The 18,315-nt window shown below is 40.6% G+C and overlaps 1 protein-coding gene and 1 long non-coding RNA gene across 3 annotated transcripts in view; one reads left to right on the top strand and one right to left on the bottom strand.

Annotated features, from left to right (window-relative positions):
- Positions 1–16,367, bottom strand: part of SIK2 (salt inducible kinase 2) — a 167,180-nt gene extending 150,813 nt beyond the window's left edge. Inside the window, exon 1 of the mRNA XM_069080260.1 lies at positions 16,124–16,367. Coding sequence (XP_068936361.1) covers positions 16,124–16,258 — 135 coding nt within the window. The 5' untranslated portion in view covers positions 16,259–16,367. The remainder of the gene's footprint in view (positions 1–16,123) is intronic.
- A 552-nt stretch (positions 16,368–16,919) lies between these two features.
- LOC138155375 (uncharacterized) overlaps positions 16,920–18,315 on the top strand; it is a 76,614-nt gene continuing 75,218 nt past the window's right edge. For both annotated transcript variants that reach the window (XR_011166817.1, XR_011166818.1), the window contains exon 1: positions 16,920–17,150. This is a non-coding gene — a long non-coding RNA (uncharacterized lncRNA). The remainder of the gene's footprint in view (positions 17,151–18,315) is intronic.

Raw genomic sequence — 18,315 nt, forward strand, 5'->3', positions numbered from 1 at the left:
ACCATCAATTTGCTATTTTAAGATGTACTTAAAACTGAAATTTCAGTACAGATTTTCAGTTTGCTTCATTCTGGATCTATCATTAATCAGTTACATTCTTCAGCAATATTCTTTACAAAAGACACTTTATAGGAATAGTTTATATTAAAAAGATGGGAAAGAGATAAACAGAAAATGTCTTAACAAATTTCTGGAATCCATTTAGCTTCAAGGAAATCAATGTGCAATCTATGACAGACCATTAATCAAACTTCATGTGATTCCTAGAAGAGAAGCCAGTTTCGGTTATTTCTAAATAAATGTTTTCTTACGTGCTTTATATTAAGAGGATGAATTTCCCATGAGAGAGGTTTTACATCAGAAGTATTTGAAACTCTGCTAGAGTTCAAAAATTTCTAAAGAATATAAAAGTTTTACACAATAGTTACTTTGCATTTTTATGGTATTTTTCCACTGGAAAAAATTCAATAGACTTTACTACTGAAAACTGGTAACATAACACTATATATAAAATAAAATAACGAGTATAGTATCTTTATTAAATGGCTAAGACATGAATTATTTAACTTGTTCTATTATTAGAATTAATACCTGAGTAATAATAATAACAATAATACTAGCTAACATTCACATAGTGTCTACCAGGCACTGTGCTAAACACTTTACAATTAATACCTCATCTGATCCTCATAATAACCCTGGGAGGCAGGTGCTATTATTAATCCCTGTTTTACAGATAAGGAACCTATGGCAAACCAAAAGGGGTTAAGTGACTTGCCAAGGGTCACACAGCTAGTAGGTCTTTAAGGGCAGATTTGAAGTCAGGTCCTTGCTTGGTGCTTTATCCACTGTGCCACCTAGTTAACTAATATATGTATATGCCATGGCTAAAATCTATGAATTTGCTGATTTGTGGATTGAACCTGTGCATAAAGTTTGCTACTAATATTCAATAAATGTTTATTTAATGCTTATTCAGAGCTAGATAATGTGGCTGCTAAGGAATAAAACAGAGTATGAATAATTCTTCATGTAACCATCTAGTGGCAGAGAACAGACCACAGATTCATAGATTTAGAGATAAAAGGGGCTTACAGGAAACTCAAAGGATCTCTGCAGGCTGCATACTGACTCAGAAAAACACAAATTAATATAATCTACATTATATTTTTATTTATTTTGTAAAACATTTCCCAATTACTTTTTAATCTCAGTCTAGAAAACTTCAAATTAACTTTATGTTGAAATGCATTTTTAATTTATTTTGCAAAACATTTCCCAATTATATTTTAATCTGGGTCAAGAATGAGTTTGAGGGGCAGCTAGATGATGCAGTGAATAGAGCATTGGCCCTGGAGTCAGGAGGACCTCAGTTCAAATTTGGCCTTAGACACTTAACATTTACTAGCTGTGTGACCTTGGGCAGGTCACTTAACCCCAACTGTCCTGCGTTCTCCCCTCCAAAAAGAAAAAGAAGAATGAGTTTGACACCTCTGATCTACTCCAACCCTCTGAATTTACAAATAAGGAAATAGAACTACAGAGAAGTGACTTGCCCAAGGTCATATAGTCAGGTAGTAAAAAAAAAAAAACTGATTTGAACTGAAGTTGTCTGACTCCTACTATACCAGACTTCCTCTCAAGACATAGAATGGAATGGAAAAGCATTTATTATATGCCAAGTAAGGCATAAAGTGATAGGTATACAAAAAGTAAGACTTAACCCTTCTCACATTCTAACTTAAAGGAGACAGCACCTATGTAGAATTTGGCATTAGGACAGCAGGAAAGGCCTGATGGTCCTTAGGGTTCAATGGTAAGGTAGATGACAAATTTCAGGAATCCTTAGGGTATAATGGCAGGTTGGATCTGGAGGACATAGTGGCAGGGCACATAGTAAGGAACAGTGGAACACCATCTATCATAAGTATCATAGCTGTAGACTCCTTGCTCATCCAAGCAGTAAAAAGTGGCCATGTCTCCAGCCAACAATTCTTGGGAAGGGAGTAATTAGCAGACCCCAAGATCAGAGTGAAGCCAGCTTCTGGGTTACCTCTGTAACATGCATACAAAGAGCTAAAATAAAGTGCAAGAAGAGAGGCATGTAATATGAGAGCTCAAGAAAAGAAGTACAAAGTTCTATAGGATTTTAAATAGGGAGCTTAATTCTGGTTTGGGGAAAAGAAGCTGACCAGGAAGAGTTCGAGAGAGGAAATGTGACATTTTTAAGAGTTTGTTAAATGCATAAAATGTTATGTTTTCTTAAAAAAAATGACAAAAACACAACTGCTTCTGAAAATCTCAAAAACTTCAGAACAGAACACTATTCTGAAATGAAATGAAAAAGAAAGAAAAAGAAATGGACTGGCCACATCTGCAATGTTAGGGACAAGAGACAGAGGAACTGAGTACTCCACTGATACCCATGAAGTGAAAAGAAAAAGCCAAGAGCATTCTGACAGAAAATAGCTTACGCCAACATTTCACATCATATGTAATAATGTGTTCCAAATGAATACATGATCAGAATGCCATAGGTCATATCACAAACAAATCAGAGAGGAATAGAAGGAAATAATCTTTAACAACTGTGGAGAGTTATTGATCAAACAGGGAATAGAAATGATTGTAAAAGATAAAAATGAACAACTTTGATTATGTCAAATTGAAAAGCTCTTGCATGAACAAAATCAAATCAACTGGGAAAAGGGAAACTGTTAACTGGGAAATAAATATTTGCACCAAATTTCTGATAGAAAAGTCTGACAACCAGGATATTTAGAGAACTGATGCAAATAGAGAAGAACACGAGCCATTTCTCAACAGTTAAATGGTCAAAGGATAATAACTGGCAGTTCTCAAAAAGAGAAATGGAAGCTATCAACAACCATATACAAAAATGCTCCAAATCACTGATTAAAAGAGAAATACAAATTAAAACAACTCTAAAGTCTTACTTCAAACTTACCAAATTGTTTTTTTGTTGTTTAGTCATGCCTTACTTTTCATGTCCCCAAGGACTATAGTGTCCATAGGGCTTTCTTGGCAAAGATACTGGAGCAGTTTGCCATTTCCTTCTCCAGTGGATTAAGGCAAACAGAGGTTAAGTGACTTGCCCAGGGTCACACAGCTAGTAAATGTCTAAGGCCACATTTGAACTTGGGTCTTCCTGATTCCTGGCCCAGCACTCTATCTTCTGAGCCACTTAGCTGCCTATCAAACTGATAGGTGTGATAAAAAATGAAAATAGAAATTGTTGGAGGGACTGTGAGAGGAAAAGCACACTTAATATACTGTTGGTGACTTGTCAAATGGTCCAACTATTCTGGAAAACCATTTGAAACTACACACAAAAAGTCATTCAACTGTGTATACTCTGATCCAGAAATACTAGTACTAGGCAATCATCCCAAAGAAGTCAAAGACAGAGGCCAGATAAGGTCAATATGTACAAAAACATTAGTAGCAGCCCTTTTATGTTGTAGCAAAGAACTGGAAACAAAGTAAGCACTCATCAATTGGAGAATCTTTGCTGTTCAAGTCAGTTTTCAGCCTTGCACAATTCTTGATGACCCCATTTGGGGTTTTCTTGGCAGAGATACTGCAGTAGTTTCCCATTTCCCTCTTCAGATCATTTACAGGAGGAAACTGAGGTAAACAGGGTTAAGTGACTTGCCCAGGGTCACCCACCTAGTAAGTATCTGAGGCCAGGTTTGAATTCAGGAAGTTGAGTCTTCCTAACTCCAGGCCCAGCACTCTACCCATTGTACTACTTAGCTACCTCCAACTGGAGAATGGTTGAATAAATTATGATATGAGAAGGTAAAGAAATATTATTATATTATAAGAAATCATATAATATCATAAACTTACATCTAGAGACACCTGGAAGGCCAGGGAGTCCAAACTCTTCATTTTATAGATGAGGAAACTAAGGCCCAGAGAGATGAGGTAACTTGCCTAGGGTCACATGGCTTTTAAGTATCTGAGGTAGGATCTGAACTCAGGTCCTCCTGACTCTAAGTCAGGCACTCCATGCAATGAATCACCTAGCTGCTTAGTAAGGAACAAAATATTTACCTAGAGAATAAGGAAGGCTTTGCAAGGGTGGCAGTGACACCTGAACTAAATCTTTTTTCTTTCTTCAAAAGGTCTTTTTTTTGTTCTTTTTGTCATATTTTTATTTCAGAGCTGTCTCCCCTTCCTTCCTCCCAATTCAGTACTGCAGAAGGCTAACATTTGACATAGATATATATGTGCAACCATTCAATACAAACTTCCACATATTGGTTCTTTCTCTGGAAGTGGAGAGCATCTTTCTTCACAGATCTTTTGTAGATGATCTGAATATTCATATTACTTAGAATAGCTTAGTCATCAAGAATTACTCTTTGAATAATATTGCTATTACCCTATACGGCATTCTCTTGATCCTACACATTTCACTCTTTATTATTTCATGCAAATCTTTCCAGATTTTTCTAAGATCAACCTGCTCATCATTTCTTACAACAGAGTAGTACTCCATCACAATCATATACTAACCTGAATTGAATCTTAAAGAAATGTGTGAATTCTGAGAGTACTAATGGAGGAGAGTGTACATTCCAGGTTGTGTGAATGAAGAGGGACAGAGATAACAAATTCAAGGTACAGTTGGTAGTTTGGTTGGAATATACAAAACATTCAGAAAGGTAATAATATAAAATGAAGCTGGAAAGGTAGGTGGAAACTATATAATAAATGAATATCTTAAAATACAAGGCTAAGAAATTTGTAGGATATAGTTAAGTGGAAAAGGATTTTGAGCCAAAGAGTGACATGCATAGACCTATGCCTTAGGAAGATTATTTCGGGAGGTTTTGTTTTGTTTTTTGGAGGGGTGAAGGCAGAGCAAGGTCACACAGCTAGTGTTGTGTCTGAGTTTGTATTTGAACTCAAGTCCTTCTCATTCCAGAGCCAGTGTTCTATTCACTGCACCACCTAGCTGCCCCTATTTCAGGAGTTTTGGAGAAGATGGATTTAAAAAGAGAAATACTGGCAAGAGAGTCCGATTCAGAAATTACAGCAGTCTAGAATAAAACCCTGAACTAGTATGAGGACCATATGAGTAAAGGAAGGGATGGGTGCAAAAGATGTCAGGAAGGGGGAACCAATGAAACTTGTTTTTGCTTTTTGGAAGGCAATTGGGGTTAAGTGACTTGCCCAAGGTCACAAGCCAGTTTTTGTGTTAAGTGTCTGAGGCTGAATTTGAACTCAGGTCCTCCTGACTCCAGGGCCCTCCTATCCCAGAGCCCTCCCTACTCTATTCACTGTGCCACTTAGCCGCCCCCAATGAAACTTTAATGATTTGGCTAAGGAGGGAGAAAGAGTCAAGAATGACTTTAAATTTATGAATCTAGATGACTGACAGTAGTACCCTCAACAGAAATACACGTTTGGGGGCATGGATTTTTTTTGAGGGGGAGGGTACTGATTTCTATTTTGGAAATACTGAGTGTGAAGTGCCTATGGAATATGGAAGGAAAGAAATTCAGTAGGTATAGACAAGTGAGTGACTAGAGTACAAAAGAGAGATTAGGGCTAGATAAAGAGATTCAGGAGGTAGCTCAAAGAGAAGATGGACCCAAAAAAGGATGCAAAGAGGGCCCAGGGCTGAGTCCTGGGGAACACCAATTTTAAGGGAGAAGAAGATGCATGATGATCCAGCAAAGGAAACTGATTAGTGGCTAGACAAGTTAGAAGAGAACCAGGAGAAAAGATCTTCCTAATCACTGGAGCTTCAAAGGAATGGAATGGACTACTGCATTTGTATGGTCACTAAGAGTTCTCTACCACTACAAGTCTTCAGGTAGAAGCTGGATGATCACTTCTTGGGTGTGTCATAGTGGAGATTCCTTTTCAGATTTGGGTTGGTCTAGGTGGATGGATAAGGAAGAAGTGGAAGAAGGGGAGGCTGACAGTATCAAAAGCTGCATAGAGAAAGATGAGGAAGGTTAAAAGGCCATACTGGATTTAACAATTCAGAGACTGTAATTGTTCTTTCTCATGTTATCAACAGTCAAGAAGCTGGGGCTGGAAGCTGGATTATAAGAGTAGTGAGTAGGTGAGGGGGGAAAGGCGTGCTACAAGTATAGACAATTCTTTCAAGGAGTTTGGCAGTCAAGAGAAAGAAATGTATATAGTGATAAGTGAAAGGAATGCCAGAGTCAAGTGCAGTGTTTTGTTTTTTTGAAAGATTGGGTGTGTTTGTAGACACCAGGGAAAGATCTAAGCAAAGATCATTAAGGGAAAGATCATTAGTAAAAGAATAAAAAACCAATGAGACAAGCTCTTGGAGAAGAGAGGAGATTGAATCGAGGGCAAGGTAGAAAAGTTGTCTTTGTAGAGAAGGGGTACCTCCTTCCTCAAAGAAAGGAGAAAAAGAGAAAGATAGGTCAAGATTTAGAGGGACAGATCTGAGGGTAGAATAGAGAAAAGGAAGATCAAGAGCCAATGATCTGTATTTTCACAATAAGGTAGATAGTGAGGAGATATTAGAATTCCTAGCTTCCTTCAAGACTCAGCACAAATGATACCTCCAACATGTAACCTATCTTGCTCCTCTCAGGACGTGGAGTCCCTTCTCCTCCAAACTACTTTGTGTACAGAATCCCTGAACATGAGAGTAAAAAGAGATGTTAGTGGCCACCTAGTCTAACACATACACAAAGAAATTCCCATTTTAACATAAATAATAAGTGGTCATCCAAACTGCTTGAATCCTCTCTTCTCCAAGGCTAAACATGCCGAATTCCTTCAACTGATGTTCCTATGACACTGCCATCCTGGTTGCCCTCCTCTACATGCTCTCCTAGCTTATCAATATTCTTCCTAAAGAATGACAGCCCAAACTGAAGGGAATGCTCCAGATGAGGTCTGAAAAGAGCAGAATACAGTGTGACTTCTCACCTCCCACTTCTAGAAAACTACGGCTCTCTTCATCCAGACCCAACCACTTTAACTTTCTTGGCCACCACATGTCCACTATCCTTCTTTCCCTCCCCCAGTAGTTTTCAGAACAACTGCTGTCTAACTAGCTTCCCTATGTCATACCTGTGAAGCAATTTTTCTTTTTTACTCAAGAGTAAGACTTTAAATTTATCCCTACTGAATTTCATTTGAATAGATTCAGCTTAACGCTCTAGTCTCTTAAGCTCCTTTTGGATCCTGATTCTATCATCCAGGGCGTGAGCAGCTATTCTTCTCAGATTCCTATCACTAGTAAATGGGAAGAGGCAGCCATCCAGTCTTTATCAGACACTGACAAAAATGTTAAACAGCAAAGGACCCAGCCTACATGACTGTGATACTCCACTGGAGACCTCCAGTCAAACTATTTGATAGTTACTAATCAGCAGGAGAAGCTAAAGGTTATCTTTGTGTCCTAATGAAGACCCTTAGGAGGCTCTTATGAACAAGGGCTGAATGGATAGAGGACAGCAGAGGAGGCACTGGGGGGCAGGGGGCTGAGGAGAAAACAGACATTTGGAGAAAGACAAGGAAGGGCGTAGAAGCATGAATCAACAAACAATAAAAGTTTTGTTGTTCATCAGGGAGCTAAAGTTGAGATTAGATAGTATTAATTTGTAATGGATCCAGTCAATAAGGTGGGATGACTTCTTTCAACAACCTTCAGCAATTTGAGAGTATGAAAGGCTAAGGCAGAGGGTGGAGTTGATTCAGAAGAATGTTAATCACAGTAGAACAAGGAGGCAAGGGAACAGAAGCTAGAACATAGTGGAAGTGACTGAGACTATGAAACAATACAAGTAAAAAAAAAGCAGATGTGGAAAAGGAAGCAAGGAATGTAAAAGAAGTAAAATGATGAGATAGGCCAGAAAAATGTGACAAGAGAAAGGAATTTCTGAGTTCAAAATCAAGTATAATTTTGGGTGATGGTGAGGTCTATGCTGCACCTATCCATGTGTATTGCCTGGACCAGAGGAAAGTTGTAGGTCATGGGAGTTAGGAGGTTAAGTCCAGTATGTATGAGGGAACATCAACATGTATACTGAACTTCCCAAATACAACTTCATGGTCTGGGTTGAAGAAGAAGATGTGAACCTGGTATTGAAGTCGAGAAAGGAGATGACCTGGAAGCCAACAGATCACATTTGCAAGAATCTGGATGGATGAAACTCCAAGGAGGTGGTATCACTCTAAATGATAATAAGATAGACAAAAGTAGTATGGGAGACCAACTCTTTCAGCGTGTCAGAGACATCAGAAAAACAGTAGTACTTGAGTCTCTGGTCAATGATAAATTGCCTTTTTGGGAAAGGCAGGTTTCTATGAGGGAAAGAATGTGAAAAGCAGATCTACAGAATGAAGAGAAGTCCATTAGGAATTAAGCAAGGGTTCCAGAGGGCGCAAAGGAAAAGGAGAGCCAAGAAAGAAAAGAACTGAAGGACTGAATCAGACATGGCCAAGAATATAGGGAGAGGTAGAAGAGGGAAGGACCTTTGAGCCCAAGAGAACATGTCCACTATAAATCATTCAGATCAGGGGATGAGGCAATCAATGATTGTTGCCTCTACTTCCAAGAGTTTTGTGATACATAGAAGAGCTAAGTAGTAGAGATGGAAGGGAGGTCAGGAGGGAAATCTGGGTCTCTGGAGGCTGGACTGGACTCACATGTGGCACCAGCTTAGTGGTTACATACTAGAATAGTAGGGAATGAGGCACATCCAGAGGGCATGTCCCATGTCTTGAACATATATTTGGTTTATGTCCCCTAGCGTCCAAGACCCTAGTTTTTCTTTTGTTCACTCTTGTATCTAAGGCTCAAACTAGTTAGCAATGGATCTCTGGCTATGTCTCAAACATCTCTGGCTCCAGGTGTTTAAGGCATGGAGAGAACAAAATTAGGCCCTTGCCTAAAATCCCTGGCTATAGCTAAGACAACTTTTTAATATCTGTGCAGTCCTACCAAATTGAAAGGCATCATGATACAGTATAGAGAGCTGGCCTTGAAGTCATGGAGCCTGGGTATCAGTCTCTCTCACTGGTACTAGCTATGCGACCTTCTTAGTGTCCCAAAGCAACTTGCTAGTCAGAGGTTCTTAACCTTTTTTGAGTCATAGACCCCTATGGAAGTCAGGTGAGACCAAAAGACCCCTTTTGAGGATAAAATCAAATACACAGGATTACACAGAAAATCAATTATAGAGAAATACAACTGGTAAGTTTTTTTTTTTTAAGTTCATGGACACTAGTTAAAAACTTCTGCTCTAAGACTACAGCTAAATTACAGTTAAGTAGCACTTAAGTTGCCCATCTAAATTAAGGGAAGTTTTTCATACACAGGTCAGAACCAAAAAAAAAATCCAAAACCCAAAAAAAGACACTAACTAACTACATATAGGCAGGTCAGCATTTAAGCCATCACTTTTGTCTGAAGGAATTCACTTAGGGTCTATGAGTCTTGACTCGTACTGCATGTCAATCAACTATGAGACACAGGTAGATGAGCAACCCACTGAATTAGTCCAGCACTCTGAATAATTTGGGCAGGTACCGCAGATGGTCCATAAGCTGATCCCAGAATTGGAACTGGAAAAGGTTATCAGGCTGAATTACAGCTTGGACGTTACGCGGGGCTTTCAACAAGCCCAACCTGCTCCATCTCTTTTAATAGCAATACTTTTCCAGTAATGCAACATGACTGAGAATCACTTAACACCACAATGTGGAAAGAATAAATTACACATTATCCAAAGGGAAATAAAAAGAGTAAAGAGGTTGCTGTAAGTTACCAGTGATAACTTCCCCTTGAAAAATAGCATAAACGGTATTATTGAGAACATCCAAGCCTGGAAAAATAGGTTGGCTAATTAAGAATCAGACACTAGCTGTGTGATCCTGGCTTAGTCATTTCACCTTGTTTGCCTCAGTTTCCTCATCGGTAAAATGAGTTGGAGAAAGAAATGGCAAGCCACTCCAGTATCTTTGCCAAGAAAACTCCAAATGGGGTCAAAAAGTCAGACGTGAATGAAAAACCCCTAAACAACAAAATTAAGAATCAAGAAAAAACCCAGGTATACTGATACTCCTGAGATGCTAAAAGGACAAGAAGGACTCCTAATTGTTTCAAGATCCACTCAACTAACTGAAGAATATCCCTTATTAACGATCTAAAAAGTATCAAGCACTATGCAATGAAAACAGCCTTTGCCCTTAAGAAGTTTCCGGTCACAATTGAGGAAACAACCACACCTACACAGGTAAGTGGAAACAAAATATATACAAAGTATTCTGGGGCATGTGGAGGGGTGGGCAGGGAGTTTTGGAATCCAGAAAGGCTTCATGCTAGAGACAGCACCTGAGTTGAGCTCTGGGGGAATCTAGGAATTCTAAGAAGCAAATGTGAGGAAGAATTACATTTCAGACATGGGTGGTAGACTGTACAAAGACACGGAGATGAGCAATGCATTGTGCAAGGAAAGAGAAGTAAGCAAGTTTGGTTAGGATAGAATGTATGAAGGGGAGTAATGTGTACTAAATCTGGAAAGGTAGCTTATGGCCAAGTTGTGTTAAATACCAAAGAGAAGTTTGTATTTTTTCCTAGAGGCAAAAGGGTGGCACTGGAATGGCATGGTCAGATCTGTGTTTTAGGAAGATTATTTTGGCAAATGTATGGAGGATGCATCTGAGAGAAGGGAGACTCAAAGCAGGACGATTAGTTAGAATAATGCTGCAATTGTCCAGGGGAGGAGATGAAACACTGAGGTGGTGGCCATGTTAGTAGAGAGAAGAGGTCAGATTCAGGAGATGCTGTGGCCATAGAATCCACAAAATTTGGCAACCAATCAGATAGGGTCATCAAGGGGACTGAAGAGCTGAAGCCTGATTGTTTCAAACAGTAGTGTAGTAAAAAAAAAAAATAGAAATGTTAGGAGGGATGGATTTATGGGAAAAGATGACTTGTTTGGGAAAACTTGGGCAAAAATCATACAGGATGAGAAGATATGGAGGTATGATTTGCAGGAGGAGAAACAATAATCAAACCTACGGAGATTCAATAACATGAAAGTACAACCTATTTCTCTAATCAGACTGAAAGCTATAAACAAATAGAAAGCTTTTTTGGAATGTATAATAAAAATAAGCTAGATTCTCCTATTGCCCAGCTTCTTCTTTTATGTAAAATTAAAGTAAAGGGAGATGCAAGAACCTCAAATATATCCAAAAATACTGGCTAACATGAAGTGATCTGAAAGACTAGGATGGGGTCAATAACTGTTTTAAGGGGAAGAGCTATTTATTTTCACACTCAGGATATAGTTTTTAAAATAGACTATTTTGTGTGCATATAATATATGTATATATGTATATGCATATATACACACATACATACATATACAAATGATGTGACAGATGTTACATTAACTCCATCTGTTCTGATTACTTCTGTTATTTTACTTAATTTCAACAGATAGCATAATAGAGTACATAGAAGGATAACTCGAAATCAATTAGACCTGGATACAAATTCCACCTCTAATACACATTAGTTGTGGATTCCTCAGCAAATCACAAGCTCTCTAAGCCTCAGTTTGTTAATCTGTATAAAAATGGAATAACACCTAAAGTACCTGTCTTACAGGACTATTGCAAAATTCAAATAAGAAAAATGTGTGTAAAACACTATAACCTTTAAAGCACTGTATTTATAAATGTTGGTTACTATTATTATTTATATGGGTTAATATACTAGAGAGACTAAGTAATAATTTCTCTCTAGAAAGTTCCTATAAACTATAAAAGCTTATATGTTTGGCCCAGAAAATGATGGAAGGGTCTTTAAAAAACCGAGTTTATATGCTACCATCCCCTCGCCACCCTCAGACTTCACAAAGCACTTTGATAAACTTTGTATGCATTATTTTGTATTGCTACTCTTGGTGTATATCATGCCCCCCAAAAACCTTAAGTTCTGTGAGGTCAGATTCTTACCTAAACTTTTCATCTCCCTTATTATGACATAGTGCTCTGCATGTAGCAGGTGTTTAATAAATGTTTATTAAATTAATACCTAAAGAGAAAGAAATCAAAGGAGAGCACCTCAAAAAGGGGTGGAGGGGAGAGGAAAATGGGAATGAGGGAAGAAGAAAAAAAGGGAACTAAGAGATCTGAGCTTTAATGGGCTCCAAGACTAGTGATTCATTATTCCTAATCCTAATCATTATTCCTAAAGGACAAGTTGGTAAGGATGAGTCACACAGGTACAGACTCATTCCTTTATTTTGGCTTAAAAAGAAGCAAGCTTATACTCAGAGTCATGTGGTTTAGAAGTTCCAGATCCCTAGATTAACCAAAAATAAGTGCAACTGTATGATTTAAGGCTGGAATGGACCTTAGATCTTCAAAACCAAACCCCTCATTTATAGACGAAGAGACAGTTAAATGATTTGCCTGGGGGAGAAAGGGAGAAAGTAGCAGAAACAGGATTTGAATCCAAGAGACCTCAGCCTGAAAATCAAGTGTTCTTCACTTCAGCCACCTGGAGTCTTTGCAACAATTGAGACACAGAAATAGACTCGAATTCTTTAAGGTTCATACATTGCATTCAGGGACAGGAACTAGACCTATGATTTCAGTGAATAAAGTCAACTCCCAAGTGTGGATACTCTCTTCTTACAAATCTCTTCTTTCTATCAATGTTGGAGGGCACCTTCACTGCAGCTTTTGTCTATATCATTTTTTTTCATCATAAATTTATCATTTTGGGAGCGGCTAGGTGGCGCAGTGAGTAAAGCCACCACGGAGTCAGGAGGACCTGAGTTCGGTTCCAGCCTCAGACACTTAACACCCACACAAAAAAACTAGCCACGTAACCTTGGGCAAGTTACTTAACCCCAATTGCCCTCCAAAAGGCAAAAAAAAAAAATAAAAAATAAATAAGTTTATCATTTAGTTTTTATTATTGCCTGATATGGAGAGGATAAAGTGACTTGCCTACAGACATTTCACATATACTATTTTTTTTAAACGAGACACAAGAGGAAAGGAGGAATCAATTAAAAACACAACCAGTGTTTAGTTGTTTATGATGTTGAAGCAAAGCCTAAGATTTACCTTTAGTTTAAACTTGAGAACATGTCATTTCTAACTTCCAAAGCATATATTTACACTGAGTATTCAATTCTTAAGTCTATTCAAATAACAAAATTTTCAAAAAAAGTAAATATAATGTATTTAATAATATGCTATTCATGTATATATTTTATTGCTACACATACAAATGCAGAATTCAAACAGAAGTTTCAAAAAATCTGTTAATTATTTCTATTTAAATGCTCCCATTATAATTCTCATAATTCATTCAATAGCATTACAACTTAAAATAATTAAAAATAAAATTAAGAAACAATTCCCATAGCATCCTAGTTTTGAAGGTTGAATTTAAACTGACATTTCAATCTAGGCATTGCTAAGCTTTGACATAATTATTAAATTTATTTTAAAAATCATCCCAGAATATAAGAAAAATTTAACACATAAGGTAAAATCCCCTCACAATAAACATATTAAGAAACAAAATGAAAGTTGAGAGTTTCATAGCTCTTCACTGAATTAGTTATAAATATTCCAAACCTTAGACAACTTAGGACAACAAATGTTTTTTCTAGGTCCTATCCATGTAAGTCATTGTCTATTAAAGGATAGCTAGAATTTATATAGCTCTTTAAAAAATGCTCACAATAACTCTGTAAAGTAGGTGAAGTACCTGCATCTGTACTACTTGTACAGCAATTCTTACTTAAAAGCCACCATGAAAATTAAAGCTTCAACTAAAGAGAACCCAGATCTTCACTGCTCTTTTGACTAGCTATTGCCTTCCACTTCTTTTCTTTCTTCAAACATGAGCTAACACTATTAGGCCATTCACCAAACCACTGCACACAAGCCCAAGAACTTCGAGAGGGAGGGGTAGTATAGAAGGAAAATACCTCCTCCCTCTTCCAAATCGGCTTCAAATTTCTTTTTACTTACTAATATAAACTCATTCTCATAGATCCGGTTCTTTGTAGAATAGAAATCTAGTTTCTGTTATATTCAATCCTTCCCTAATCCTACCACACTATTAGAAAGAGTCTTGATGTAGCTTACACATAGCTATTAGACCCTTCACTTTCATACTTCTGTTAAAAGATGGGACATACAGCATAGTAACATCTAACTCCATAACAATGTATTAATTCAATATAGCTCAAAAGGAAATGCAGGGAAGATTTGGGTTACCATTTTCTAGGGGTCAGCACCTAGGTTGACCATGATAAAGTGACATAACCTACTTAAATTCTGCTGTCTAAGATCATCAGCACCAATTTAAAAAATATTGTTAGACGAAACTGTTTAGAATGAAACCCAATGTATGAAACGTGCAGATTCTAATAATTGCTTTAAAATTTTGTTCAGAAACAGAGTTCTTTAGTTTATATTCCAGATAGTCATTAACCAAAAAGATGTTAAAATACAATTTCCATGTATTTAGTTCCTTACCTTAATTCTTAATTTTTGAGGGAATTGAACAAATTTGTGTGTAGTTTGACAAGTTTTGTTGCTGTTCGCTTTAAAATTAAATAGGTGTGGAGATCATATGGATCAAAGAATCCGTAATTTCATTATGTTTACTTCCTGGCTGTCAGCACAAACCTGAGGCAGATAGCTAATACTGGTATATTTGGTGACCAAGAAAAAACAACCTTGTGACCTTGGTCCAGCTGTTAAAGGAATAAGGAGGCATCTCACATTTGGGATGCTTTAGCATCAGCAGAGAGGCCAAAGATAGAAAATGACACAACAACAAAACTCCTTTCTCCTAAGAAATGAGTCCACCGGGTCAGATTAAGAAGGAAATTTGGAGAAAATCATTCTGAAAGCCAACTGGAAAAAAAGTAAAAAATAATAATTGCGCTTCCAGGCTGCTTGGCATTTTGAAAACAACCCCTAGAAAAGGAAAGTATATTAACTTTACCCCACGTTCAAACCAGGGTGGCCATTAGTACAAATTGAAAAAGGTGGCCAGGGAAAAGATTCTATTAGTAACTAAAATAAGACAAAATAGCCTACTTCAAAAATACAGGTTTTACCTTCCAAGAGAAGTGGCTTTTGATTCCACGGTTTTTCAAAGGTATTTAATTTGAAAGATTTAAAATAGAGAAAAGGAAGAAAGCAGCTTGAGGGAGTAAACAGAGAGAAATTGCAGGAGAATGAGTTTGATTAGAGAGGGAAGGTACTGAGATTTGTAAGGAACATCATTATGTGCAATACATGGAAGGATGTCTACCTTCTGTTAGCAATGAAGCGTTTTTGTTTTTTTTCAGTAAAGAGTCAAAATCTTCTGTGGTTTAGAGGAATAGGCTCACAACTCCCAAGCGCCGGCGGCAAAGGCACAACCCCCTAAATTAAAGCGCAGATTCTGTGCTAGGCTGACCCAGAGGTAACTAACCAGTGACATCTTCAATAACACTAAATACTTGAGCCAGGTCCATTGTCTTCTGAGTGAAATGGAAAAGCCACGGAGGTGAGACTTCAGCTCCCCGAGCCCTGAGACCTTAAAGCGCCCCGCAGGAAGGGAGAAAGGGACAGCGACGGGCACAGACCTCCCCAGGGACAAGGGGGCTTCCTCTCGGTGAGGGGCAAAAGGAAGACACCGCCCCCCCCCCCATGGTCCCCCGAGAGGCAAGCCTCGCCACCCCTGCCCCACAGGATCTCACACCTTCTGTCCCTTTTGCAAAACCCGGACGGCCGAGCCCCCGAAGGGGAAGGAAGACGGAGGCAGGGTCCCTTTCCTACAAATGGGGGTGATGCCACCCAACCCCACGAGGACCGAAGCCACCCTGCTTCCGTGGCCGGGCGTGGAAGGGCGAAGACGCCGTCCCCGAGCCGGGGTGCGGATTTGGGGGTGGTCGGGTTTCCGTGCCCGCAGCCGCCTAGCCCAGCCTCGGTGCCCTCGGGTCGGACCCGTGCCCCGGGGTTTCTCCCAGGCCGCGCTGGCCTCGGCTTCGGGGATCCGGCCTCTCGGTCCGCCCGGCTGCGCCCCCTCCCCCCCGGTGCCCGGGTCCCCGGGCCGCACCTCGGTCTTGGTGATGCGGTGGCGCCCCAGCTTCACCACGGCGAAGTTGCCCTTGCCCAGCGTGCCCTCGATGTCGTAGAACCCCACCCGAACCGGCCCGCGCTGCAAGTGCCTCGGGCCATCCGCCATGACCATGCTGGGCCCCGCTGCTGGACACGGGCGTACTCGAGGACGGACGGGAGGGCGGGCGGACGCGGGCGCGGACACGGCTCCGGCTTGGGCTCGACAGCGGCGGCGACGGCGGCGGCGGCGGCGGCTCCGCTCGCTCCTTCGCCCCTTTTCCCTCCCGCTCTGCGGGGCCCAGCCAGGCGCGCGCCGCCTCTGACGTCCGCCGACGTCAGGGAGGCCGGGATGGGGGTGGGAGGAGGGAAGCAAAGAGGGGGGCGGGTCCGATACTCGATCCGTCACCATGGCGACCGGAGCCAACGCCGACGTCGGCACTGGCGCTGGGACAAGGAGGGAGTAAGGGATGGGGAGGGGCACACGCGGCCAGGACTCCTTGCTCCCGCCTCCACCTCCCCACCCCGCCGTAGCCAGGGTTGGGGGGAGAGGGAGGAGGAGGGAGAGGGGAAAGGAGAGGGGGCGGGCAGTGAGCTCGGGCCTCCGGGCGCTGCTCTCTGCGGAGGCGAAGAGAAAGAGCGAGCTCTGGCGGACAGAAGCTAGGGATGCAGCAACTGTCTCCGTCAGCCCCTTTCCCGACCCCCTACGAGGCTGTTCCCTCTGAGACTGCCACCCCCGCCCCCGCCACCCCCTCCCACCGCCCCCCCTCCCCGCCCCTTTTCCCCCCCTCGCCCTGACCGAGGCAGCCAAAACTGCTAATCTGAGAGTGCAGCCCGCCTCGATTTGTAGGATGCGATGGCCTTCCACCCCAGTTTCAGGGATTAAGCTGACTTTTCTGGCTAGAATCGGAATCTGAGTCTAGGAGACAATGCACTGGTGCTAACTGTATTTTACGATACAGTACAGAAGCAAGGCTGGGCCCTCCCTTCAAGGAACTTCCATTCTAATAAATATAGGTGGAGGAATGGTGAGCAAGGAAGAGGGTTTTGCTTGGAAGTGGGAGGTGAGGGTTGGATCATGGGAGGTGGTGATTGTAGACCCAGGGTTACTGTGAGTGATATGCCCTTTCCTGAAGCACATGTACCTACTGGTGATTTGATTACTGTTGCTGGGCAAGCCATATTACCGATGAGAGGTGCTGTGTTGGACAGAGGGCTGCATTAGGACACTGGGGAGGGGCGTGCAGAGTGGGTAAGAGACAGATGGTAGAAAGTGGGAGAAGGGTTTAGAAAAAAACGGGGAGAGGGGCGGCTAGGTGGCGGGGTGAATAGAGCACCGGCCCTGGAGTCAGGAGGACTTCAGTTCAAATCCGACCTTAGGCACTTAACACAAAAAACTATCCGTGTGACCTTAGGCAAGTCACTTAACCCCAATTGCCCTGCCTTCCCCCCTCCAAAAAAATACTATAGAAAACTTTGCCTACTTCTCAATATTTATAGTTCCCTAGGGGCCTTTGCTTACTTCTCAACAGTTATGGTTCCCTAGAGGTGGGTGATATGACACTGAAAATCCATGAGTTTTGGTGCCAATGCCTCAATTAAGATAAAAGAACTAATTTTGAAAGGCAGCTCAAATTCAACCCAATCTCCTCAGTCCATGATAGTCAAATTATTCATTTTTTGAGTCACCTCTTCCAAAAAAAAAAAAGGAAAGGGGAAGAAGGAAAGAATAAAAGGAACTAGGTATGAAGATATGTACCACCCTCTTACCACAAATCATTCCCTCTCCCTCATTATTACAGGACCTTTAAAATGTGTCTGCTGAAAATGCTTTGGTTCTGCTATATTTTACATTTCCCTTTGTCAGAGATTCCCTCCTGACAGACAAGACCCAAGTAAGCCTTTGGAGATACCTTACTTCTCTGTTTTTTTGCACCCATTGAGAAGTTCCAGGAACTTCAGCATTTGACATTCACCTGAGATACTGTCTCCATTTCCTTTACAAGCACCTGGGCTCCAAAGGGTCACAATATGAACAGTATTATTTATAAGTTAAAGGAAAGAGGATTTGTATTCAAGCCCATAGACATAGCAATGCTGCTCCCCTAACCCCCCAAGTAATGTTTCTTCATAGAATTGTACAGTCTCAATGACATAATAATGACCTAGAGGACTCCAGACGTTGAGAATTGA

Source organism: Petaurus breviceps, unplaced genomic scaffold, assembly GCF_028583685.1.
Source record: "Petaurus breviceps papuanus isolate PSGF00001 unplaced genomic scaffold, PetGlider_PUasm1.0 91133, whole genome shotgun sequence".
NCBI classification, from domain to species: domain Eukaryota; kingdom Metazoa; phylum Chordata; class Mammalia; order Diprotodontia; family Petauridae; genus Petaurus; species Petaurus breviceps.